We start from the raw sequence: 25,298 nt of genomic DNA on the forward strand, positions 1-25,298 counted from the left end.
CGTTTAGTAAAATTTGCAGCACATCCCACAAAAGGATGGATTATAGTGCTTTACCCACAATGCACTCCCACCATCGGCCTTTTTGCAGCCGATCATCAAAATGGTATGTTGAAGGTGAAAGAGACGACAGAAAGATCGTAGAAAATCTTCTCCATCCCCAATATTTAACTAATAAAAATGTGTACGATGATTAAGTAATATATTCTCTTGTTTTGCTTTGTGTGTTTTTTTGCGTAAAGGGTATAGATTTGGACCACTCCAAACAACGGCGGGTTCGTAGAACCGAACCGAAGAGTCGGGATATTTATCTCGGACTTCTTGTGAAGGTGTGTAGTGACTAGTGAATATTTTACTAAAAATGTAATATTAAATGTAATGCTAATGGCCTACACTAAACATGTATATTATATTTTGGGAAAACAAATATTACTAGGCACAACTGTAGAATACAGGCATGACAGGGCCACTCCACTCTATCATGTCTATATCCGCGCCGATTTGGCTGCGCCGATTTGGCTGCGTGGACATGTGGAGCCGTGTGGAGGCGTAGTTGACCTACTCACCTACCTCCAAGAATTGCGCCCTCTACCAATATCGAAGGCATTCCCATCCCACATCTGGAGATCAGCGACTCGGTGACTCTGCAGCTCCACAGCCATGACAGCTCCACGGCTCTGCACCTCCACAGATCCAGTGCCCAATCACAGGCCCACCCTCGTCCGCGCATTGGCATTCCCACATCCAAGGATCCGCGACTCCGTAACTCCTGGGCTCCAAGGCTCCGCGACGCCACGGCTCCGCGCCTCCTCAGATCCAGACTGGATCTCATCCAGTGCCCGATCAGAAGCCCACCCTCTGTGATGGATGTTTTAAAATCAAATTGGAGCCCCATAAATGTGGCCAAATTTACTGGACTTCCTCCGTAAATAAAGGCCACATTTCCACCATGTACAAAAACATGTCAAACTTTGTCAAATTTTGATTTTCACATTTAGGCTTAGTTTATACCGGTGGTTTATTTTTGCTTTAGAAGCATACTCACCCTCTTTATAGGCTAATCAGAAAGTGCTGCCTTTTTCAGATGTCTAATTTTCGTGAAATTTCATGTTGAAATGTTGATACGCAAACGTGTGAAAACGAATCTGGAAATTTCACGAAAAATAGACATCTGAAAAAATCCTCCAAAACCACCATGAGGATTTTGGAGGATTGAGGTGGGTTAGGGAATTATGTAAGATGTTATAAAACGATAATGATGTGTTTTATGTTGTTTTTTTTACCTGGTCAGTCGTTCAGTGACCATCTTACACTCTTTGTTTTTCCAGTTGTACCGATTCCTGGCTCGCCGCACCAACTCCAAGTTCAATAAAGTGGTGCTTCGACGGCTGTTCATGAGCAGAGCCAATCGTCAGCCCTTGTCCCTGGCAAGGCTGGTATGTATGAAAGTGACATTAACCCCAACCCCTTGGGCTCTTTTACTAGAAAGTATCCTGAATCTGCCAAAATCCATCAATTTTGCCATGCAACATTTTTTTTGGGTGGCCAGTGAGTCCATCAGAGTCCACCAGTTTAGGCAGGAGTAAATCTGTTGAGATCTTGAATCCGCCAAAGTCCCCCAACAGCTCAATAAAGAGGTATCCTGAATCCATCAAAATCCTGCAGTTCCACTAGGCTTACAATCCTGAATCCATCGAAATCCCCCAGTTTGTGCAATATGGAGGTATCCTGAATCCGCCGAAATCCCCCGAAACAGGGGTGTGGATTTTGATGGATTCAGGTACGTTAGGGTTAATCCTCACTACTCCAACTGTAGGCCTAAGCCAGTCAAAATCCATCAAAGTAGTTCCCCTGCCAATCGATGGATTGAGGATGCACAGTTTCTCTGACTTTCTTCAGTGCCAGGGCTTCTATATTGTTGCCTAGAACCTGCCTGAATCTTCCAAAATCTACCACTGCGCCAACAATTCAAGGGCGTGCATTTAGTACTTGAACTTTCAGTGGCCCTCAAGCTCCATGTTAAGTAATTAATACAAATCCGGCTCTTTATCCTGAAAATTCTCCAAAACCAATTTGTAAATAAACCCACTTGACCACTAGACTACGATCAGCGATTTATTCATCAGTCATGTGCTTTCACTACCACTGGATAGTAATTTAGTGGCTTTAACTCAGAGAAAGTTTCCTCTTAACCCTAACCCCTTTGGTATTTTTTACTAGAAACTATCCTGAATCCGCCTAAATCCTTCATTTTTGCCATGAAAAAAAAAATGTTGGTGGCCAGTGAGTCTATCAACATCCACCAGTTAGCCAGTTATAAATCTGTTGAGATCCTGAATCCATCAAAGTCCCCCAACTGCTCAATATGGAAGTATCCTGAATCCATCAAAATCCTGCAGTCCCGCTAGGCTTACTGTCCTGAATCCATCTAAATCCCCCATCTTTTTCAATATGGAGGAATCCTGAATCCGCCGAAATCCTCCGAAATAGGGGTGTGGATTTTGATGGATTCAGGTACGTTGGGGTTAATGAACTAATATCTATGATGAAATATTGGTTTCTCATTGACATGTACCTGGCACATATTTAATTGATGTACAGGTTCGTAAGATGAAACTGGGAGGCCGTGAAGACAAGACGGCAGTTGTGATCGGAACAGTGACCGATGATCTTCGTATCTTCACTGTGCCGAAGGTCAAGGTGGGTCCATTAACCCTAATTTCCTAGGACTTTTTTTCTAGGATGTAGCCTCAATCCTGCAAAATCCTCCAATTGGCCTCATGGAAAAATAGCATATAGCCTCAGTCCTGCAAATTCCTCCATTAGTTCTTGAATGTGGTCCATGGAGGGGTGACCACTGCCTGAATCCTGCAAAATCCTGGGGCAGTGACTGTCAATATGTTGAGGCTTGGCCAGTGACATCCTGGAGCAGTACGGAGGATTTGAAGCATAATCCAGGCCTATATTAATGCATGGCTGAGCAAAAACAACACGAGGCCCGGCCCAAGACCTTGACAGAGTGCATCCTACGAACTTTTCCCGTGTAACCTCATCCTCCAAATTCCTCCACTTTGGCAAAGAGCATTTTGAAGGATTCAGGGCGGTTAGGGTTCAATTGAATAAGCTTGAACCCTCCTACTGATAGAACTGTCACAAACCGTCAAAAAGCTATCCACTTCCTCGTCCCGTAGCGTATGTACAGGCTGCTCACCAACTGCCCAAACACCCATGGATTAACTTGCGTTGTAGCCATCTTAAAGGGCGATACCTTGGTTTTGCTTGGATATGCATGAGCGACAAGCGTACAACTTTTCCTGGGATCCGCTGATTTCCTCGTTTTTTTACTTCTCATGAATGCCATTTCAAATTGAAAAACACTGTACAAAGTCTTGTGTGGTTTGGAGTTTCCAAACCCCACAAAGAGTACATGGCGCTTCATGATCACTCACGAGAGATCCATTGTGTGGAAAACACAGTGTGCCTGCACTTATTTGACTTCCAATTTTAATGTGAATTTTATGGAATTTCACTTTTCTTCTGTTGCCCAACAACAATTTTCAACTTGTTTAGTGGTGCATTGCAGTTCAAACCAGGCAATCATTCAACACAAAATCGGTTACTCACGTTACAAAAATGTAACGTGAGTAACCGATTTTGTGCGTCTTGTTTATCATACATAACACATTTTTCTGGATGTCATCTTTGGTGCTTAGGTAGGTCTAGGTCTACTCTATCTACCATGGGGATAACAGTTATTAAACCTTTTCAGTAAGGTAGTTCAGCCCAAGGAAACTCAAAAGTACATAAAAAATGTAACGTGAGTAACCGTGGAATTGCCCGAATGCATTAGTGCCGGGCAAAACCAAACACTGAAAATACATTGTTACAGTGGAGTGCTGTGGCCTAGTGATCTGGAGCATTGAATTCGTGGTCTGCGGATAATTCTGCAGGTTGTGGGTTCGAGTCCAGCCCGGGGTTATGGTGCGTGTGCCCTTGAGCAAGGCACTTTGTCGCTCATTGCTACTCTCCACCCAGGAGTAGATGGGTACCTATGAGGATAGTGTTGGTGACTGTGAGAGGTTGATTACTCGTAAGAGCATGAAAGTGGCTGCCTACCGGCCATGTATGCTCCCCAGGGAGTTGAGAAGGTTTCAAGAGTGTTTCCCCTTTGAAACAGGGGTAATACTAATTGTAAAGCGCTTTGATACCCTGTTACGGCGTGAAAGTAAATGCCTGTTATTATTAATGTTTTTTTGTTCGTTTTGTTTTTGTTTGTAGCTGTGTGCTCTGCATGTGACAGCCCGTGCTAGGGCCAGGATCATCAAGGCCGGTGGTGAGATTATCACCCTGGACCAGCTTGCTCTCAAGGCACCCAAAGGCCAGAACACAGTCCTCTTGCAAGGTAGGTTAAGGGCAACCGTATCTGGACCTTCACTTTGTCTTTCGCTTGAGAGGTTACACACTGGGTATACAGTGTTTATACGTCGGTGAAGGGCAAACTTAACCCTAACCCCTAGGCCCTTTTTGCTTGGAACCAGCCTCAATCCTGCAAAATCCTCCACTTATGTTCAAATGAAGGATACCCAGCGTCTCAATCCTTCAAAATCGTCAGGCAGTCCTGCCTAAAAAGATGTATTTGTCCTCAATCCTCCAAATCCTCCTTTTCAAACACCATTCATCCTCAATCCTCCAAAATCCTCATCTTCAAACACCATTCATCCTCAATCCTCCAAAATTCTCATGTGCTTCAACACCATTCATCCTCAATCCTCAAAAATTCTCCAAAACTCCTCCGAAACTGCTAATAGGATTTTGGAGGATTGAGGTGGGTTAGCACCCGATGCAAATTTCATCTTATAAAACCTTCCTGAATCCTCCAAAATTGCCCCTATGGAGATCTGTTAAAGATGCACACCCCATGCTCTAAAAGAATTCTCCCAATGATGTTCAATTTTCAATTTGTTTTTATGAAAAAACTACGGTTCGTCTGCAACCCTCTGTAAAACAAATTTCATTTTGCACACAAAGAACCTGCCCTGCAAGAGCTGAATTGTCTGGCAGCCAATGATGTGATTTTTGTGAAGAAATAATAAAATAAAAACTAAATGTCGGTGGATTTTGTTTCGTTAGATGTCTCCTTCAAAAGTGAATAACTTTTATATTTCTAGGAAAATAGCTACAGGAACGCATCTTTAACCCTAACAGAACTCAGCCCGTCAAACCCAAACGGGGTTTTGTTAGGATCTGTCAGGATGGGTGCGTACCCATAAACTGACAGTCTTTTACATTGGGTTGGCACACCTCCAGAATCAAAGTCAGAAATATGCGTGTGCAGGTTCCCATATGGTGTTGGAATTTGCCAGGATGGGTATGGTTCCTAGTAGGGAGTTAAGGTTCAGCACCATTGGAGTTGCTGCCCTTGTAAAATAATGCAAAGTAATAAATGTGTTGTCTCAACCTGACGAATGAATTCAGTGATAGGAGCAATTGAAACTCATCAGCAATTCTAATCCACTCTGTACTCGATCTTACAGGACCACGCAAGTCAAGGGAAGTGTACAGACACTTTGGCAAAGCACCAGGAACTCCCCACTCACACACCAAGTAAGTCGTCTTTCATTAGGCCCCCCCCCCCCCAAAGTCTCCGGTTTCTGGTATGCGCGTGCGTCGCTGTGGACATGGGCGTCGGCAAAATAAAAAAAAAAAAATTCAATGTAAGATGATGTCTCAAAACCGCCAAACTCACTGGTTTGACTGGAATCCTGCTGCTGCACACTTTTAACGTGTTTTTAGATGGGGTTACGATGGAGCATAAGCTTTATGTGGCCCTTCTGGGCTCCAATACTTTTTGCACTCAATTTAGTCAGGCACCATTTGCAGTCATCAGCCGACATTTGAAGAAAAAAAGTCAAAAAAAAGAGAAAAAAAAGGCTGTGTCGCCGCACCACTTTTGGGGCAAGCTCCATACCAGAAACTGAAGACCTTTTTTTGGTCTTATCTGTCCAATGTAGATTTTGGCCCGTGCAGTAATTCTAATACATTGCTTTGCTTGACCCCTCAGAAAATATTACATTTTGAAATAAATAAGCCGGTCAAGTGTTTGAACTGTGCGAAGCTCACCAAAATTTGATGATTTCGTCCTGTCCGTGCAACAAGGTCGTATCTCTTAAAATGGCGTGTGACGTAGTGTGCGTGAAACGCGAGTTTTCAATGTCAAAAGGTCGTATCTTGCTTAAAATGACTTGGATGTACACACAAAGTCAATGGACGTCGCGATATGCGAGATACGACCTTGTTGCAGAATCGAGTTATGACCTTGTTGCAATGATATAAGATGCGATAACACAGCAGATAAATTTACTCAGAATGAAAACTTTCTAGATCCATTTGTATATTCTCTATTATTATTTATATCAGGCTTCCAGCGGTAAAAAGATTTCAGCGTATTGTATGCTTTTGTAAAACTTACCCGGATGATAGCAATATTATCATTAAAAGTACCCGGATTGCATACAATATTATTTTTGATATTGTCCGGCGCGCCCTCATCTAGGCATTTTTTCTGGTTCCCGCACGAACTTTGAAACTCACAGTTGCCAACAAGTCAACACAGCATAGCACGCGATATTTTGCGAACACGGACGCCCGCGCAGCAGTCCAGATATACGCACAGTAATGTCAATAATCACAATGGCAGCTTAAAAAAGTTTGACAAAATACAAGAAATGGAGACAGTGTATTGAAATGTATTTCGTGCGAATCAAGTCAGCCTGATATAAATAACAATAATAATATTGGATGGCTGTTTTCGGGGGATACAAAAGTAAATTGCACTCGCTCGTGCAATATATTCTTGTATCCACCTCAAAGCAATCCAATATTATATAATCGTTAATCTGAAAAGGAAAAGTCATCCTTTTTCCAGTTGAAAATACTGAAGGGCAATTCCAGCGTTATTGAAGGAAGTGTATTGTCCGTGACAGAGCCAATTAAGTAACCCTGATTTCTAATTAATTTATTAGATGAATGATACAAAACTCCTTTAGGAGTCTGTAAACTCCTAAAGACTCTTAACCCTTACTCTCTGAGGGTAGTTAACTGCATGTCAGTTGGTTATGCCAATGCCCTCCAGCTGCAGTTTATTGGCAGATAGTTTGTCTTAACAGTGAAGGCTCCAATTGGCAGGAGTTGGAGGCCCTGGAGGGTGCCTGATACTGACCAGCTGGGGGCACTCACTTTGTTATCAGAGGACTCTCATTGTTCTCTGTGGCATGTATTGGAGTGCCTGTCCAGTTACCCTTGAAATGACATGGCAGATATTGGAGGGCCATGCAAACAACATAGGAGATTTTCTTAAGGCACATAATGGCATGCGTTGGAGGGTCCAGTTGGGTAAGGGTTAAAAGAGTTGAAAAGTACGTTTGCAGGTTTATTCACCGAGTTTTTAAAAGCTCTGTCGGGGACATAACGTAAGTTTGTTTCCGATGATGACTGATAAGTAAAGCGCTCATTTATTGTTTTGAAAAATCTAATATATTCATATTTTTTCTTTTCGCAGGCCCTACGTACGTGCCAAGGGCAGGAAGTTTGAGAGAGCTCGTGGCAAGCGTGCCAGCCGAGGATACAAGAACTAGGGCACCTGTCAAAAGATACAAAACCATCATCATCATCATCATTGTTATGTGAATCTCTTACGATCGAACTACTATTTTCCCAAAAGGCTCAAGCAATGAAAAAACAGTCATGTTAGACTTCCTTTCGATAAGGGATCAAATAATTTTACCAGAAATGGTTGTTGCAAAACTTGAGTGGTTTTAGAAAAAAAATGTACAACTTGGATCTCTTGTTTTTTTGGAGGTTGGACATTTATATACCCATTCCTCCTGGTTTCTTGAAGGTTCACATTGTGAGCGAAACCATGAATAAACGGAAGATATTGGCAAAAGGCTTAAATCGTTGTGTCTGTGTCTTTCATTACTTGTGTTATGTGTTTAGCTCAATGCAAATTGCATCAGTTTAAGCAGTTAAAGTATTTCACAAAGAAACCTTTCACCAGCTGTAATTGTTTTAGCTTGCTTTGAAGATGTTCAATCAACAAAATCCATGCCTAATCTAGGAGATTTTAAGGGTTGTTGACGAGTTGCTGTGTTGAGTTCAATTTAGGGACAAAAAGGCTAAAGCAAGCACCAGAGTTCGCCATATTTTATGACATTCAGGAAAGGAAGTTGGGACATTTTGGTTTTTTTTAGTAATGACATAAATATCAGTCATACAGGAAACAAAACCAGAGCCTGACATTTTATGCCATGTAGAATATTTCCAATGGTGGATAATTAAGATTTTGCATGGAACACATATTAAGAAATTCTTGAAAATCCCCCAAATAATTTCCAGCCAGATTTCAAAACCGAGGGTGTAATAAGGACTTCGGTTCGTACTGTATCCCTGAAATAGCCGATGTCAAAAACCCAAACCCGAGCATCACAAGCACCCAAAGACTGGATTTGGCTATCGTGTGCGGGCGCCCTTCAAGTCTGCGTAGTCGATCTAGTGATATTTTGAAACACGGGCTTGGTTTAAACTGCGGTGCGGTTCTGTCCCAAGTCGTATAACTAAAAACATTGTGTACTATACTTTGGACTCGGATTATGGAACTCGATGTGCTAGAACCATTGATCTCCATATACTCAGACATGGCTAGAACCAGAACGTAGACCTGAGTTATAGCATCCAGTGCCCTAAAACTCATGAATCCGAAGTTGGATCAAAGCCGAAACTTTGAAAACGCTTTACACATAACGCTACACGCACCCACACTTGTACATGCGGTGCGCGTGCACAGCTAGCGCCTAACGCAGTTTTATTTTGATGATATTATTTCCGGGTTTGCGGTGGGCTACGTTGTAAGTTTTCAAGTTAATTGCTGCTCATTAAATTGTTCAAAATGAGTTCCAACGGCAAACATGATGCATCTAAGGGAATAAACAGAGAAGAACTGTGCCGAAAACTTACCGAAGAAGTCAGGAAACTTAGAGATAAATCTCACAGGAGTGGCCTATCCAGTGCAGAACTTGTCGACCTGTTGACGAAGTCCAAGTCAAAACTTCCCAGGCGTGGAACAGCGGGCAAAGGCAGCCTGATCAGCAAAGCTAAAGTTCGGTCGCTGGTGCTGACTTTGTTCTTACCGATCGTACTGGGATTTTCGATTGTCTATTTTCGCCAGGAAATCTGGTCTTACTTCGTGGAAGACCCATGCCTGATCAGCAGCAGCTTTGTCCTGTCCGAGATGGGCAGGCCATTGGCCTCGTGCGAACTGTGCCGCAACCTGACCGCGGTACCGGTGTACGAGAGCATCACGCCCGCCGAGTTTGTGGCAAAACACGCTTACAACATCCGTCCGGCTCTCGTGACAGGGGCTACGATTACATGGACTGCTATGGAGACGTTCAGTTTCGATTACTTCAAGGAGCTGTACGGCAGTCATCCCGATGCTTTGCGGGCCGTGGAGGAGGAGTGTCAGTTCTTTCCGTACAACACGGAGTTTATCTCGCTTGAGGACGCCTTCCAAATGTCGCCCGAGAGAGCGGCTCTCAACGACGGCGAGAAAAAGTGGTATTTTGGTTGGTAAGTTGCACAAGTGAAAACCTTGAAAGTACTCTAGGGAAAGAGCATGCTGTTTAGACATCAATTTTTTTTGTATATCTCTGACAATTTTTTTGCAAGTTTTCTCATTATTCTCAAAATCTCAGTCCAATTTAAAAAAAAAATTATACATGGGGGAAAATGTTGCAACCTGACGCCACTTCAGCGGTTGTGTACAAAGTCTATGGAGAGTCAAGAATTTTTTTTAAAGTATTTCCTAACAAAATTGGAAATGTTTCTCAGTCCCAGATTCATGTCTTATCATCGTTTTTGCAATGACTGACCTTCATTGAGATGATATATGAAGAAAAAAGTGACGTCAGGTTGCAACATTTTTTCCACATTCTCCGTTGATCCTTTTACGATATACCCAAATTAATCTATGAAAGAAAATTCCCAAATCAAACAAATTTAGAAGTTAAAAAAATCTTTATTTTTTTAAGTGTTTGTGCACAAATGTGATATGTTTTCATTGAGACTATAACTAATACTAGAAGTAACAGAACAATATGTCCTCAATTAAAGGAAAGTAGTTAGGAAAAAACCTGTGACAGCCTGCAAAACTAGTGCTAAAAATTGGTTTTAAAGTAAAAGTGTTTTATTATATCAGGGGTGTGTGTGACCACTGATAAAAATAGCTGAAAACAGCTGAAAAAGCTGAACTTTGGAAATCTCCTATACTTTTGTACACAGGAAGTGAGGGAAAAAAGCTGAAATCCAAAACAAAAAACAAGAGCTGAAATCAGCTTTAAAGCTGAGATTTCACACCCCTGTTATATACAGTGTTTCATGTACTGTAGGAGTTGCACCCACCTCATAGCTCATGTGAACATTTGGCATGACATTTTCTTCACTGCAGATAATGTAGCAATCCTTCTGATTTGAAAATCACAGGCGTGTGGAAAAAGGCACACCTGGATTTTTCTAGGTGTGTGTTTTTTCTAGGCGTGTGGTTTTCTAGGTGTGTGATCTGTGGTCCGGGGAAATTCAGGCATGCAATTATTCACACTTCTCGGGAAGCGTTTATTTTTGTGCGATGGTGTGGGGGTGTGATCACACGCCTCAAATCAGAAGGACTGAATGTTTCTTGCCATACTTCTTTTGTATTTATCCCGCAAATGTTTATATTCGTAATAGGAGCAATTGTGATCCACTTGTGGCCGAAGAGCTTCGTCGGCATTATGAGAGACCGTACTTTCTGCCAGAGAGCTCCGAGTCCAGTGCTCTGGATTGGATATTCATGGGAGGACCGGGAAAAGGAGCCGGAATTCATGTAGGTCTTAGCCTTATAAATGTGGCCAATTTTAATACTGGACTCCCTCCGTAAACATAGGCCACACTTCCACCATGTACAAAAAACATGTCGAACTTTGTCAAATTTTGATTTTCACATTTAGGCTTAGTTTGTAGGTTTTTTTTGCTTTAGAAGCATACTCGCCCTCTTTATAGGCTAATCAGAAAGTGCTGCCTTTTTCAGATGTCTATTTTTCGTGAAATTTCCAGATTCGTTTGCACACGTTTGTGTATCAAAATTTCAACATGAAATTTCACAAAAATTAGACATCTGAAAAAGGCAGCACTTTCTGATTAGCCTATAAAGAGGGTGGGTTTGCTTCTAAAGCAAAAATAAACTACAAACTAAGCCTAAATGTGAAAATCAAAATGTTCTACATGTTTTTGTACATGGTGGAAGTGTGGCCTTTATTTACGGAGGTAAGTCCAGTAAATTGGCCACATTTATGGGGCTAGTAGGATAGGTCTGAGTAAGGTCAATCAACACTGATTTTTAGGTTTTCATCACTCAAGATTGAAAAAAAATCAGTCGGGAGAGGAATTTATATTTTATAAATTCCACTTCTTCACATTCAAAGTGAATTGAGGGGACAACGTCAGATAAACCTAAAAGACACAACAAACATGAAAACTACTTAATATTAAAGGGACACTAGGTCCTGGAAAGTGCCCAATTGGGCTACAAACGTATTTTGAACGAAATGATGTTAATCGGAAAGAACATTCAACAGTAAGATATAAACATCCACACAACCATCCTTTAAAAATTGGGCGTTTTTGTGTTGTTTCATGCGAGAATGACTTTCGGGGTCCACTTTTGCGACCCCAAAAAGTCGGGCTGTTCGTGCTAGTTGTGATTTCAACTGTAAAATGTGTTCGCCTTTGGTGAGAACTTTGTCTGGAAAATACACTTTTTTGAGGAAAAACACACTTTCAGAAAAAAATATAAAATATAAAAAAATCGGGGCGGGAGTGAAAATCGAGGTGGGCGGTGATAGAAACCTAAAATCAATGTTGATTGGCCTAAAGCAAACAGGTTTTTTAAATTTATATTTAGAACATAACATTTGTTTTACAAAATTGTCTGCTTTGCAGCTCTATATTAAAGAAGCACTAGTGACCGTGTCCAGGTACTGGTAGGGATTGTCCGAAATTCCAGCTGAGTTTTGGTCAACTTTAAAGATATAGTCCATCATTTGTAATTTGTGCATTTTGTTCGTTTGAAGCAACAAAAGTGTTCAAAATCTAATGAAGGATACCGAACAACTAACCTGATGAAGTTTCAGCTCAGCTTCAGCTGTATATTCCGAGAAAAATAGCATTCTAGGATCTCAATTTCAAATCAAAAGTTCCTGGATCATGTTTTGAATTGGGCCTGAATTCAGCGTCCGAGACGCGTTCTCACTGAGCCGATTGCAGCTATAGCTATACGCGATGTGGCGCACTGATCCGACGAATTATAGCCACCGTGCGCGCGTGTGCGTCGTGCCAATGCTTGCGCGCGCTTCCCCGAATAACAAAACGAACTACTAATTTAAATTTTCCTACGGTGCGTCTTAAGACGAACCATTGGAAAAGCCTTCTTTCGTTGATTACTTCTAAATGACAGCTTGCCAGAAAGAATAATTTCACAGGGAGTTTAGTCCCCTTACTATCTTTCAACCAAGTATGTTTTTCAACAATAATTATGCCAGTTACTATTCGGATGGCCGCATATGATGGACTACAGCATTAAAAGATTTGTGTGTGATGTTTACATAACCAAGGAATGTGTGTTCAGCTATGTTTCCGCCAGTCCAAACAAAAACCAGGCTACACATACACAAACACCCACACAGGCATGTTTGGTTTTACATAACGCTATGTGGACATTCCTTTGTTTCCGTGTAGTTAATGATACTTCATGTGTAACAAACTCCAATAAAAGTTGCATTGATAAAACCTACTAATCTGTTATCTTGATCCCATTTAGTTCCTGTTTTGGTTAAAAATAAGCCGAAAATTCTCATATTTTTTGATAAAAAGTGGGACAAAAAAGTACAGTCTAAAAATATTAAAATGTTTGCCACCTTAAAAGGTTAATTATGCCATATTTAAGGTCAACATGATGGATGCACCGGTACTAACTCAATTTCAACACGAGATACAATTTTTAAGGAAATAAATGTGTGAAGATGTGATATGGCGCTCCCCAATATTATGGTTTTACGCGTAACATTTGGTGTCCCCTGTGTCCCAGTTAAATGTGAAACCAATGTGTGTAAAAAGTCTTTCATGGTCACATAATCTACTTTTCCTTGGTATTTAAAACATTCTGTCCATTAAAGCTATAGTCCATCATTTGCAGCCATCCGAAAAGTAACTGGCGTAATTATTGTTGAAAAACATACTTGGTTGAAAGATAGTAAGGGAACTAAACTCCCTGTGAAATTATTCTTTCTGGGAAGCTGTCATTTTGAAGTAATCAACGAAAGAAGGCATTTCCAACAGTGATTCTTAAGAAGCACCGTAGGAAAATTTAAATTAGTAGTTCGTTTTGTTATTCAGCGCAGCGCGCACAAGTATTGGAACGACGCACACGCGCGTGCTGTTGTTAGAATTCGTCGGATCAGTGCGCGACGTCGCGTATAGCTGCAATTCAAAACATGATTCAGTAACTTTTGATTTGAAATTGAGATCTTAGAATGCTGTTTTTCTCGGAATGTACAGCTGAAGCTTAGCTGAAACTTCATCAGGTTAGTTGTTCAGTATTCTTCATTAGATTTTGAACTCTTTTGTTGCTTCAAACGAACAAAATGCACAAATTACAAATGATGGACTATAGCTTTAAATAAAAGGATAAGAAAACTAGACAGCAAAGTTGAGAAACAAAAAATATCTGACCACTTTGGACCCCTAATTTATAGAACAACCCATATACATGTACAAAGAATGTACCATTGTTTTGGTTCGTGCACAGTGATAGACTTTGCGGAAGATTCCTTGCAGAAAAAAAAAAGCTTGAAGAGTAACTGATGTTGAATGTATCATGTTGTTACCGACAGTTAGACAATGTAGCCAAACCATCCTGGCAAGCCCAGCTTTCCGGCAAGAAGACCTGGACCCTTCTCCCGTTACCGGAATGTGAGAATATCTGTCATGAACTGAAAGTGACCGTCAACACGGGCGACATCAGTAAGTGCCAATCAGGAAATACAGTGGTTTTTATTCTTTTTCAGTTTTTAAATTATTTTTCTGAGTGTGCTTTTGGATATGTGCAGTGTTGTAGTCGAATCACCAACGTCGAGTCCGAGTCCCGAGTCACAAGCCTCGAGTCCGAGTCTCGAGTCACTTGTTCTTAGTTGTTCACCAAACTAATCACATTTTTTTTTACGGTTTTGTCTATGGAGTAAAAAAGAATGCTACGTTCGTTGCACAGATACGTAACATTGTGATTTTTCTTTTAATGAAAGTACGGACTCGAGTCATGAGTCACCAAGCTCGAGTCCGAGTCATCATGGTCGAGTCTGAGTCCGAGTCATTTTCCAATGTGACTCGAGTCGAGTCCGAGTCACGAAAAATGTGACTCGAGTCCGACTCAAGTTCGAGTCATGGACTTGAGTCCTACAACACTGGATATGTGCAATTTGTCTGAAGGTCACAGGGTAAAATCCTGTTCCTTTATTCAACAGAAGACTAATTACATGAATAAGTGATAAAGTAAGCTTATAAATAACAATGTTAACATAAAATTACAATGTATGTGTAAAGTTTATTTATAAAATCGTAAGTTCATTAATACGCATTTGATTCACTCTTCTTGAAAATCAAATCAAGAACTGTGTAACTGTCGTAGAGATGAAAGTTCTTGTAAGAATCTATGAAAAGGAATATCAGCATTCCCACACCTTTTCCATGACATTTCCATGACCAAAGTATGAAAATGCTTGTATCAGCGAAATTTGTTTCTGTCGGGTATAATAGTCAGGATTCTGATACAAATTATGAGTATAAAAAGTTAAGAAAAATTAAATAAACTTGTCCTCACATAATTCAGTGGCTTTTCCAAGACCTTTGTCATTTTTACAAGTTTCTATGACTTTTCCAGGTCTGGAAATTGAAAAAAACAAAATTCCAGTCCGCAGGAACCTTGGAAAATTGTTTTACCGAAAAGCAAAAGCCCAATATTAATACAAATACCACCTCCTGCTTAGCCTCAGTACTAATATTTCCTCCAAATTTTTATAAGAATAACATTTTGAGGACTATTTTATCTAAGGCCAAAAGAATTGTTCTGCTTCCGATTACATGGCATTTGAAAATAGGGTAGGTAGGGAAATATTATTTTGGGGGACACATTTTTGTGTGCGATCATAGGTGACTGCGTGTCCATGTAGTCAAGGGTAAAAGGTAGTAATTGTTGGTTTTCTGGGCTTTTTCCTCGTTTTTCCAAAAGAAATATTAGGGTGGGGCTGTCGAAATATGGTAGGTAGGGTAACTGGAAGCAGAACTATTATAATTTATTTTTTTCGCCTTAATGTGAATCATTGACCAAATTGTTAAAACTTGGTCAACAAGCTCAAGGAATCTTAAATCATCGTTTGAAGATTATTAAAAAAAATACTCAACACTTAACCCCCCCCCCCAAATAAATAAATAAAAACCTAATCAAATTAGTCTTATAGACCTTTATCATGCTGCCACCATTTCAGTCACGTTCCCTGTATCCAATAACAGTACATGCACTAGTACTGAATGATAATGTTTTTTGTGCAAAAAGGAACCAGACTATTTTTCCTTCCAGCCTCGCATTGGTTACGTTGATTTGAATGGGCAACGTGATAATGGTCTATTATATGAGAATCAAGAATCAATGTATTGTGGCGTGATGGGGTGGGCCGACACCAGTCTAATTCCCCTTATTTGGTAGTGTTTACTTGTAATTTCTTGGCAAGGAAGTCAGGTCGTGTCAGCGGACAATGTCTCGTGGTTTTGGCGGGAGTGGCCGCCAATCGGAGCGCGCTCGCTGTTGCTGGGCGGGGCGAGGCAGGCCGTGACCGCACTTGCAATCTGTGTTTCCTGTATCCGCGTATGCGTGATTGGTGTTACCGGGCAGAGGTGAAGGGTTGGCGGCCAACCACGGCGTGATTGGGCGTGGCCCCGCTACCCTTGCCGTGGTACTTGAGCGCATGGTCGGCCGGGCGTGAGTCAGTTGAGTTCAGTAGTTCAGTTGCGTGAGTTGCGTAAGTTGTTCCTCAGTTCTGTGTATGGAGCGGGCTCAGTAGTAGTGTACGAGTGTAATTGCCATTGTCCGTGACGAAGCTAGCGTTTGCTTTGGCGAGGCCGTGGGTAGTGCAGCGTACCGGTGTTGACGCTGTTTCGGCCTGACTTCTCGTACCGTGGTTGAGCGATTGTGCGGAGCGCAGAGCCCCGTGGTGTGACCCAGTTAGCCTGGTAGGACCGAATTGCTTTATCGTGTAATTTAGTGCATGTTTGCGCAATTGTTGCAGTTGAGTGTTTGACTTACAGAGTAGGGTGACTAAGTACAGGCATAAGGATTGTTGTCGTGGGTTCACAGAGACGTGCGATAACATAGAGGGTCGACCCAGAGGTTGACATAGAGGCCTGGGAGGAATAGTCACAGGTAGTCAATAACTGTACTCGGTCAAGTTTATTGTCACACGGGTTTTGTCGTATACTGATCAGCTAAGGCGCTCAAACTTATACAATTATAACAATCCAACGATAATAACCTTATAAATCAAAGAGTTCCCAATCAAGTCAGAATTGTCCGTGATTAAATAAACCAATCATTTCCTTTCCACAAAGAGAATTGTGTATCCCAGTGTCCAATATTTCTGCAGTTTCTTCGTCTGTTTGTTCTGTTCTGTACTAGAGTAACAGGGCCTGGTAATCAGTATCCAACTGGGCGGTATATTTCCACCAAAACGAGCTTGCATCCCTGGGCCTAGAGGCTGCTCGAAAACTTCCCTAGGTTCGAGGCAGAAAACATAGTTTGGGGTTAGGGGAACTTTCACCTCAGTCGGTGATTGCCTTCCCTGACCTCTGGTTTCAATTGACCTCGGGAGATTCCGCCACAAATGGTGTCAGAAGTGGGATAGTTGGTGCTGATTAAAGAGTTGGCCAGTAGAAACATTTTGAGTACAGTGATTTCTGTGGTTGAAGAGTAATCATAGAAAGAGACAAACATGAGTCAAGAGAATACTTCGAGTATTGAGAGTGAACTGCAGAGGCTGAGATTAGATGCTCAATTTTTGCAATGGGAAAAAGAGTTGATGGCTAAGAAATTAGAAGCCATGAGAGCCAATTATGAGGAACCTTCCCCGGTGGGAAGTATAGACAAAAAGAGCCAAGAACAGGGGCCAGTGCGGATCGATTCGGAAATCGAGTTCCAGATGCCAAGAGAGAGTTCTGGTTATTTTTCCCAGGGAGGGGCGAGTCCCTCGGTGACCGCACGGTCGCCTGAAGTTGAACTTGGACCGAGGATGGGAAAAAGAGTGAAGTTTGGGGAAAGTACACCCCTTAAGAGTAGTGGTGTAGGAAGTACCCGACCAGAGATCTTAACGGGGAGCAGTGCAATAGAGGAGCTCCAGTCCTTTCTGTTGAGCACAGATAGCACTGTAGAGAACCCGAGTAGGGGAGAAACAGTTTCTCCTGAGAAAGTAAATAGAGATTTGCTGAGTTTCGCCCCGAGTTCAGTGGGTACAGGTGCCAACAGTTTGGCAGGTAGTTTAAAGACCTCAGCAGGGCCCTTAACGCCGACAAGTGAACCCAAAGTAGTGGCAGAGAAAGAGAGGAGTGTCGAGCGGCCAATTAGTAGACGGCCAAATATCACTCCTGATAGATACAATGGCAAGGTGCTATGGAAAGAGTATTTCAGGCACTTCGAGTCTTGCCGGTTGGTGAATCAGTGGAGCGAAGAGCAAGCGGCTAAATATTTGGTGGCTAGTTTGCAAGGCAATGCCCTAAGATTGTTGGGTGACGTTCCCACTGAAAAGACACAGTCCTACAGTGGTCTGTTGAAGTTGTTAGAACAGAGATTTGGCTCAGGCCGCCAGAGTGAAAATTACCTTGTCGAGTTGAGGCATCGCCGACAAGGCCAAAAAGAGTCATTGCAAGAGTTAGGCCAAGCCATACAAGAGTTGACGGTTAAAGCGTACCCTGACATACAGGAAGAGTCACGTGACCGGTTGGCTAAGAACCATTTTCTAGATGCGGTCGAAAGTAGGTCAACTCGGGAGGGCATAAACAGGGCTCGTCCTGAAAATTTAGATGAGGCCATTCGAGCTGCAATAGAAACAGAGAATTTCGAAAAAGTCGAGCAACAGAGAATGCTCGATGGAAAGCCTCCGAGGTTGGCTAGAGTGTTAGATACCGGGGTGGAACAGAGGATCCACGAATTGGAGAATGGAATGAAAAGTTTGGCTGGACTGTTAACAGAGTTAACGAAACAAATCCAGGAAAAGAGTGACCTAGTGGGGAAACCTGCTGATCAGAAGTCACAAAGGAGTGAGCAAAGTGTTAGGAAATGCTTCAATTGTGGGGAGCGAGGTCACTTTGCGCGAGAGTGCAAGAAACCAAAGAAGAGTAGTCCAAAGCGTGATGGCTGGAAGTGTTTCAATTGCGGAGAGCACGGCCACATTGCCAGAGACTGTAACAGACCCTCAGGGGGAGAGCCTGGGGCAGGAAAAGTCGAGCCAGCTGCTCGAGGGGCCCGTAGGCACCTCGGAAGTGCTAGAGGGGCAAAGAGACGATGGAGAGATTGCAAGGGGGCCATAGGAGAGAAGCGGCGAAAGTATGAGGAGGGAAAGGTAATTACGTTACCGAACCCAAAGAGTGATGCCCGCTTTGGTTTGTTTGTAGAGGGTGTAGTGAGAAAAACAAAGTGCCAATTTTTGGTTGACACTGGTGCCACAGATACGTTAATTAGTAGTACAGTGTATTATGAGATACCCAAGGAACAGAGACCAGTCTTAGAGTCAGACAATGTGAAAGTGAGACAGGTGGATGGACGTTCCCTGTCGGTGTTAGGAGTCGCCTGGGTCGAAGTTCAAGTTGGACGAACAACGCACCCAATCAGGGCGATTTTTACACAGATGAAGTATCCCGGAATTCTGGGGATGGATTTCTTGTTGCCCACAGGGGGTAACTTGGATTTCCACACCAAAGAGTGGAGAATAAATGGCGAGAGAATTAAATGCACTAGTAGTGCTGGAGAGCCATTTGTTGGTCGAGAGGAAGTGACGTCACAAGAGGACAAGACATTGGTTAGAGGCATAGAGGCCAAACCAAGTGTCCCACTAGAGGCTGTAAGGAAAGCCCAGTTAGAAGATGAGACGATACGTTGGGCCTTAGAGGCCAAGGAAGAGAGCAAAGATCGCCCGGAGTGGGTAGAGATTTCCCACTTGACGGCGGCCCATAAGACGTATTGGTCCTACTGGGACCAGTTGAGTGTGAGAGAGAAGGTGTTGCATAAAAGGTGGGAGTCTGATGACGGTAGAGTCGTGATATGGTTACTAGTGTTGCCACAGAGTTTGAGGAAAGAAACCCTGAGGGAGGTGCACGGTGGACTGCTTAGTGGTCATTTGGGCATAAAGAAAACCCTTGCCAAAGTAAAGAGAAGATATTTTTGGCCAGGTATGTCCGCAGATGTTCGCTCCTTCATAAGGGGTTGTGACCTCTGTGCAAGAAGAAAGTCCCCTTCGAAGAAAGGGATTGCACCCTTGCAACAATATAGAGTGGGAGTGCCTGTAGAGAGAGTGGCCATAGATTTGCTCGGGCCACTGCCCAAAACGGAGAGTGGGAACCAGTGGATTCTCGTAGTGGGTGATTACTGTACAAAATGGATGGAGGCCTATCCATTGCCTGACGCAACGGCGGGTACAGTAGCACTCAAACTGGTGCAAGAGTTCGTGTGTAGATTTGGAGTACCACAAGAACTCCATTCTGATCAGGGCACCAATTTTGAGTCAGAAGTCTTCACAGAAATGTGCAAGGTCTTAGGAATCGCAAAGACAAGAACGACAGCATACAATCCTAAATCGGATGGTATGGTCGAACGGTTTAACAAGACACTAGTAAACATGGTGGCTGTGCTGATTGACCCACAGAAGAGGCATAGAGACTGGGATAGATTCCTCCCTTATGCAACCTTTGCGTATAGATGCACCCCACAAGACTCCACAGGGGAGTCCCCCAATATAATGATGTTGGGGCGAGAAGTCAGTATACCAGTTGACCTGGTCACCGGTAGTCCAGAGACAGGGTTTGACACTCGGACAGACTTTGCAGAAGAGTTGCGAAGAAATTTGCAGAGTGCACACCAGAGGGCTAGGGACTGTCTAGGGAAAAACTCCCAAAGACAGAAGAGAAACTATGACAGAAGAGCCACCCATAAAGGGTTGAAAGAAGGAGAGTTTGCCTGGCTACACAACCCGGCTAAGAAGAAACAGTTGTCCCCTAAATTGCAGTTGAGATGGGAGGGACCGTGGCTGATAGTTAGGAGATTGTCAGATGTGACCTTCCGAATACAGATACGGAAAGGGGGAAAAATGAAAGTGGTGCATTCTGACAGACTGAAGCCATACCAGGGTGAGAAACTGGTACCCTGGAGTCACTCTCCAAAAGCATGTGAAGAAGCTCCTCAGATTGATAGAACAGGAGAAAACCCTCGAGTCGAAGTGACAGAAGAGACTCCTCATGTTGAGGAAACAGAGAGAACAGAGCAAATAGAGCAAGAAGAACCGGAAATAGAAGCTCCGGTAGAAAATGGAGATGTTCAGATAGAGGTTGACCCCATCAGAGTGCCAGAGAGGACCAGTATGTCTCGGAGGAACCCGAGGAGAGAGCACCGCCTGCCTGTAAGATACCGGTAGAGTGGCAGACTTTGACTCATCTATGCCACCCCTAGAAGAGATGACCCCCTCCCCCTCCCGAAGTGGTCGTGACTCACCTCCGTTGAAGATGAGGAGACTCGTCACAATCCGAGTAAGGACGACCACCGAAGTGATCTACCGCAACAGGGTCGTTAAGAGAAACGACGAGGTCATCGAGCATCTGCGAGAGACAGAGCTGGACGCTGCACTGGATGATCCTCAGGAAGACGGGACCCAACTAGCAAGTCCTTAGGGCCAGTTAAAGTTTATCTAGTGTTAGTAGTTGTTTTTAGTTTTAACAGTTAAAAGAAGTTTTGTCGGTGCTATTTAGTGTGTAAAAGAGAAGTTATTTTATCTTTAAAGTTTTAAAATCAGTGATTATTGCCTTCATCTTGTTTGAAAAGAAATCCATCCATTGGTTAAAATGATTCCCAGTTAATTTTGGATACTATTCGAGTTTAAGTGTGATTTTCCATCTGTCTTATCCCTAAAATTATCTGCATAAATTGTAATCTGTTGATACAAAACATTTCCTTGTATAAAAAGAAAAACAATCAGGAAAAGTGCTTTTATCCTTGCCGAGGATTCATGATTTCTAAATAAATTGTGTGGTTCAAATTCTTTGTAAGGAAAACTTTACCATGTATAAGCTAAGTTTTGTATAAAGAAAAACAAAGACTTAGTTTTGTGTAAAGGAACACATAAGTTTAGTTTTGTATAAAGAGAAATCATAAGTTTAGTTTTCTATAACGAAAAACATAAGAGTGAATTTTACGTGAAGTTTAAAAAGCTTGTGCATATCTAATTAGCTAGACTGGTGCCGGTCACCCATCTCGTGACTGGGTTCGAGCTGGTTTGGACTGGGACAGTCCAAGCTCTGCTCGGGCCTGTGTGGCGTGATGGGGTGGGCCGACACCAGTCTAATTCCCCTTATTTGGTAGTGTTTACTTGTAATTTCTTGGCAAGGAAGTCAGGTCGTGTCAGCGGACAATGTCTCGTGGTTTTGGCGGGAGTGGCCGCCAATCGGAGCGCGCTCGCTGTTGCTGGGCGGGGCGAGGCAGGCCGTGACCGCACTTGCAATCTGTGTTTCCTGTATCCGCGTATGCGTGATTGGTGTTACCGGGCAGAGGTGAAGGGTTGGCGGCCAACCACGGCGTGATTGGGCGTGGCCCCGCTACCCTTGCCGTGGTACTTGAGCGCATGGTCGGCCGGGCGTGAGTCAGTTGAGTTCAGTAGTTCAGTTGCGTGAGTTGCGTAAGTTGTTCCTCAGTTCTGTGTATGGAGCGGGCTCAGTAGTAGTGTACGAGTGTAATTGCCATTGTCCGTGACGAAGCTAGCGTTTGCTTTGGCGAGGCCGTGGGTAGTGCAGCGTACCGGTGTTGACGCTGTTTCGGCCTGACTTCTCGTACCGTGGTTGAGCGATTGTGCGGAGCGCAGAGCCCCGTGGTGTGACCCAGTTAGCCTGGTAGGACCGAATTGCTTTATCGTGTAATTTAGTGCATGTTTGCGCAATTGTTGCAGTTGAGTGTTTGACTTACAGAGTAGGGTGACTAAGTACAGGCATAAGGATTGTTGTCGTGGGTTCACAGAGACGTGCGATAACATAGAGGGTCGACCCAGAGGTTGACATAGAGGCCTGGGAGGAATAGTCACAGGTAGTCAATAACTGTACTCGGTCAAGTTTATTGTCACACGGGTTTTGTCGTATACTGATCAGCTAAGGCGCTCAAACTTATACAATTATAACAATCCAACGATAATAACCTTATAAATCAAAGAGTTCCCAATCAAGTCAGAATTGTCCGTGATTAAATAAACCAATCATTTCCTTTCCACAAAGAGAATTGTGTATCCCAGTGTCCAATATTTCTGCAGTTTCTTCGTCTGTTTGTTCTGTTCTGTACTAGAGTAACAGGGCCTGGTAATCAGTATCCAACTGGGCGGTATATTTCCACCAAAACGAGCTTGCATCCCTGGGCCTAGAGGCTGCTCGAAAACTTCCCTAGGTTCGAGGCAGAAAACATAGTTTGGGGTTAGGGGAACTTTCACCTCAGTCGGTGATTGCCTTCCCTGACCTCTGGTTTCAATTGACCTCGGGAGATTCCGCCACAGTATACTTCATGGTACTACTACTTACAATTCTATGTCTGAATCCAACTTTTTTGGGTTTATTTTTCCCCAGTTGTCCTGGATACCAATCAGTGGTATCACACCACGCAGATTCACCCGGGCAAAATAAGCATCACCATTGGCTCCGAGTTTGACTGAAGACTAGTGGCCCAAGTAAGAATTCTGCCCCATTAAACCTGCTGCCTGCTTGCCATCTGCACAGTCCCTTGCTGGCTGCTGTGGGTCCTAGCTTTATATGCTGTTACCGTGTCTTTTGTAGATTTTGTTTTCTTTGCATTTGGGTCATTTTTCAAATGTAGGTTCAAAGTGTACTATTTGTGACTGTTCTGGTAAGACCTAAAACCGCTTAGCAAAAGTTGATAATAAGCTGTACAAGTTCTTTTCAGAACCAAATATCTACTAAGCAGTAGTTATTACCACATGGTGTTACCGCAAACCGAAATGATAAACGTTGTGTTGATCCAGAAAGTATCAATTTGGATCGTAAATTTGTCATTTGGACCCAGATGATTGCCATGTCAAATCTAACTCGGATTCAACTGAACTTCAATGAAATAGTATGCGGAAACCGAAAATTGGAAGTAAAACTGCTTGATTCCGGAACGGCCAAAAAAACCCCCATTTGTCCTGTCCTTGTGCTACCTTGGTACTTTGTAGTAACATTAAAAATGACTTTATAAAAAAAGAAAAATTTGTTGGGAAGGTAGTTTGCTATCATAGTCACTCATGGAGGACGACTGTGTATGAGAATTACACAATTAGTGCATCAGAATTTCAAAATCATAGATGTCAGATGTAATAGGGACAGGAAAAATAGTGGACTCCAAATTTATGAATTACCAATTTATTGATTGCAAGAGTTTGTATATATGCCGATTGTCATGGCGCATTGTAATGGTTTTCGAGCTTGGTTTTTTTTTTTTTTTTTTTTTTTTTTCATGTCAGAACTCTAACCATTTACGGAAATAGTTACTGAAAAACTATCTTTCAAACCCCCCCCCTTTTTTTTTGGATACGCCACTTCCTGCCTGCCCCCCAAAACACACATTCATTGTATGGGGTCCACAGCCTGCATCAAACGCACCTGTGGTGAATGAGGAGAATTTATCACCAATGTCCAGCTGGAAAATCCCAAGAAAGCTCCCATCTCTTATTGCGGAAAACCTATTACGATATTTCCTCCGTGAAAATTATCCACACATCTATGTCCATATTTCTGTTGTCTTTTGGAGTTCCTTTTCACCTGTGTTTGTATTGGACTAATAAATTGCCAGCAACGCCATTAGTGCGGGCTATTGCGATTTCTATAAAGGATCCGTTGCGGGGAGAAAACAGCAGCGCGGTATGATCAGTTCCCCATTGACTGATGATAGAAGACCTTAGGATAGATCCATTTTAGTACAGCCTTTTTTTTAACTTGTTCACCGCTCAGTGACTGTACAGCAGCCGACATTGCTAAGCCTTTAGGGAAATGTGCACTTTACCCCGTTGACTCTCCTAGTGCATTAAAGTAGTTCATTTTTCCAGGTTATTGACAACAGAACTCCACTTAAATTGTTCCTTAAGGAATGTTTGAAGATGGGGCCAATTTCACAGTGCTGCTAAGCACACAAATTTGCTTAGCACAAAAAAAAGTATGGCTTATAAAAGCAGGTTACCAGCCAAAACTCCATGTGATGTATATTGCTCGTGATTGGTATTCGGCTGTTGTTTGCTTAGCATGAAAATCACATTGACTTTTGGCTGGTAACCTGCTTTTATAAGCCAGACTTTTTTTGTGCTAAGCAAATTTTTTGTGCTTAGCAGCGCCGTGAAATTGGGCCCACTGATAGGCTTACTAGAATATGAAGTCATACTAGAATATGGCAATGGTATTGCAGAACGAAATGTCAACAAAAGACATTTGTAAACCTCTATTTGTTTTTCACATTCCAGGAAATTTCTTTCATACAAACATGTCAATATATTAAAGTATTTTTTTCTTGCCCTTTCTCATTTTTCATGTATTTTTTGCGTATTGTTTCATCTGTAAAATATGTACCCAAGAGCACAATTATATATAGGCCTATTGGATTAAAAATGATTTCTAAATTTGTTTCTCCTTTTGTGTTCCATATATATTATGTTCAAGTATATTTTTGCCTTGGTATGAAGAAAATCTATTAATCAGCTACATGTAGTATTGAGAATATACTCGCTAAATGTGAAAGAGTGCAAAACTACTCTATTTAAGAGTAATAGACACAAGTTTTATACCATAATGTCATTTTGGGCTGTCACTTGGAACGCTTTTGTGTGAATGATTGTATTTTGGTTTATTTGATTTGAATGAACTACAGGGATGTTACATCCTGAACAAGT

General features: G+C 42.4%; 2 protein-coding genes across 2 annotated transcripts; both read left to right on the forward strand.

The window, feature by feature from the left end:
* On the forward strand, window positions 1–7,950 carry LOC119737420 (60S ribosomal protein L18-like). The gene is made up of 7 exons (XM_038211758.1): window positions 1–103; window positions 240–326; window positions 1,326–1,433; window positions 2,599–2,697; window positions 4,276–4,399; window positions 5,532–5,601; window positions 7,556–7,950. Exons 1-7 carry the CDS (start codon window positions 101–103, stop codon window positions 7,629–7,631), a joined length of 567 nt encoding a protein of 188 aa, XP_038067686.1. The 5' UTR covers window positions 1–100; the 3' UTR covers window positions 7,632–7,950.
* An 888-nt stretch (window positions 7,951–8,838) lies between these two features.
* On the forward strand, window positions 8,839–23,544 carry LOC119737419. The gene is made up of 4 exons (XM_038211757.1): window positions 8,839–9,621; window positions 10,777–10,912; window positions 13,977–14,106; window positions 22,990–23,544. Exons 1-4 carry the CDS (start codon window positions 8,942–8,944, stop codon window positions 23,073–23,075), a joined length of 1,032 nt encoding a protein of 343 aa, XP_038067685.1. The 5' UTR covers window positions 8,839–8,941; the 3' UTR covers window positions 23,076–23,544.
* Window positions 23,545–25,298: the final 1,754 nt, after the last annotated feature.

This window comes from Patiria miniata, unplaced genomic scaffold (assembly GCF_015706575.1).
Source record: "Patiria miniata isolate m_02_andy unplaced genomic scaffold, ASM1570657v1 HiC_scaffold_3, whole genome shotgun sequence".
Classification (NCBI taxonomy): Eukaryota; Metazoa; Echinodermata; class Asteroidea; order Valvatida; family Asterinidae; genus Patiria; species Patiria miniata.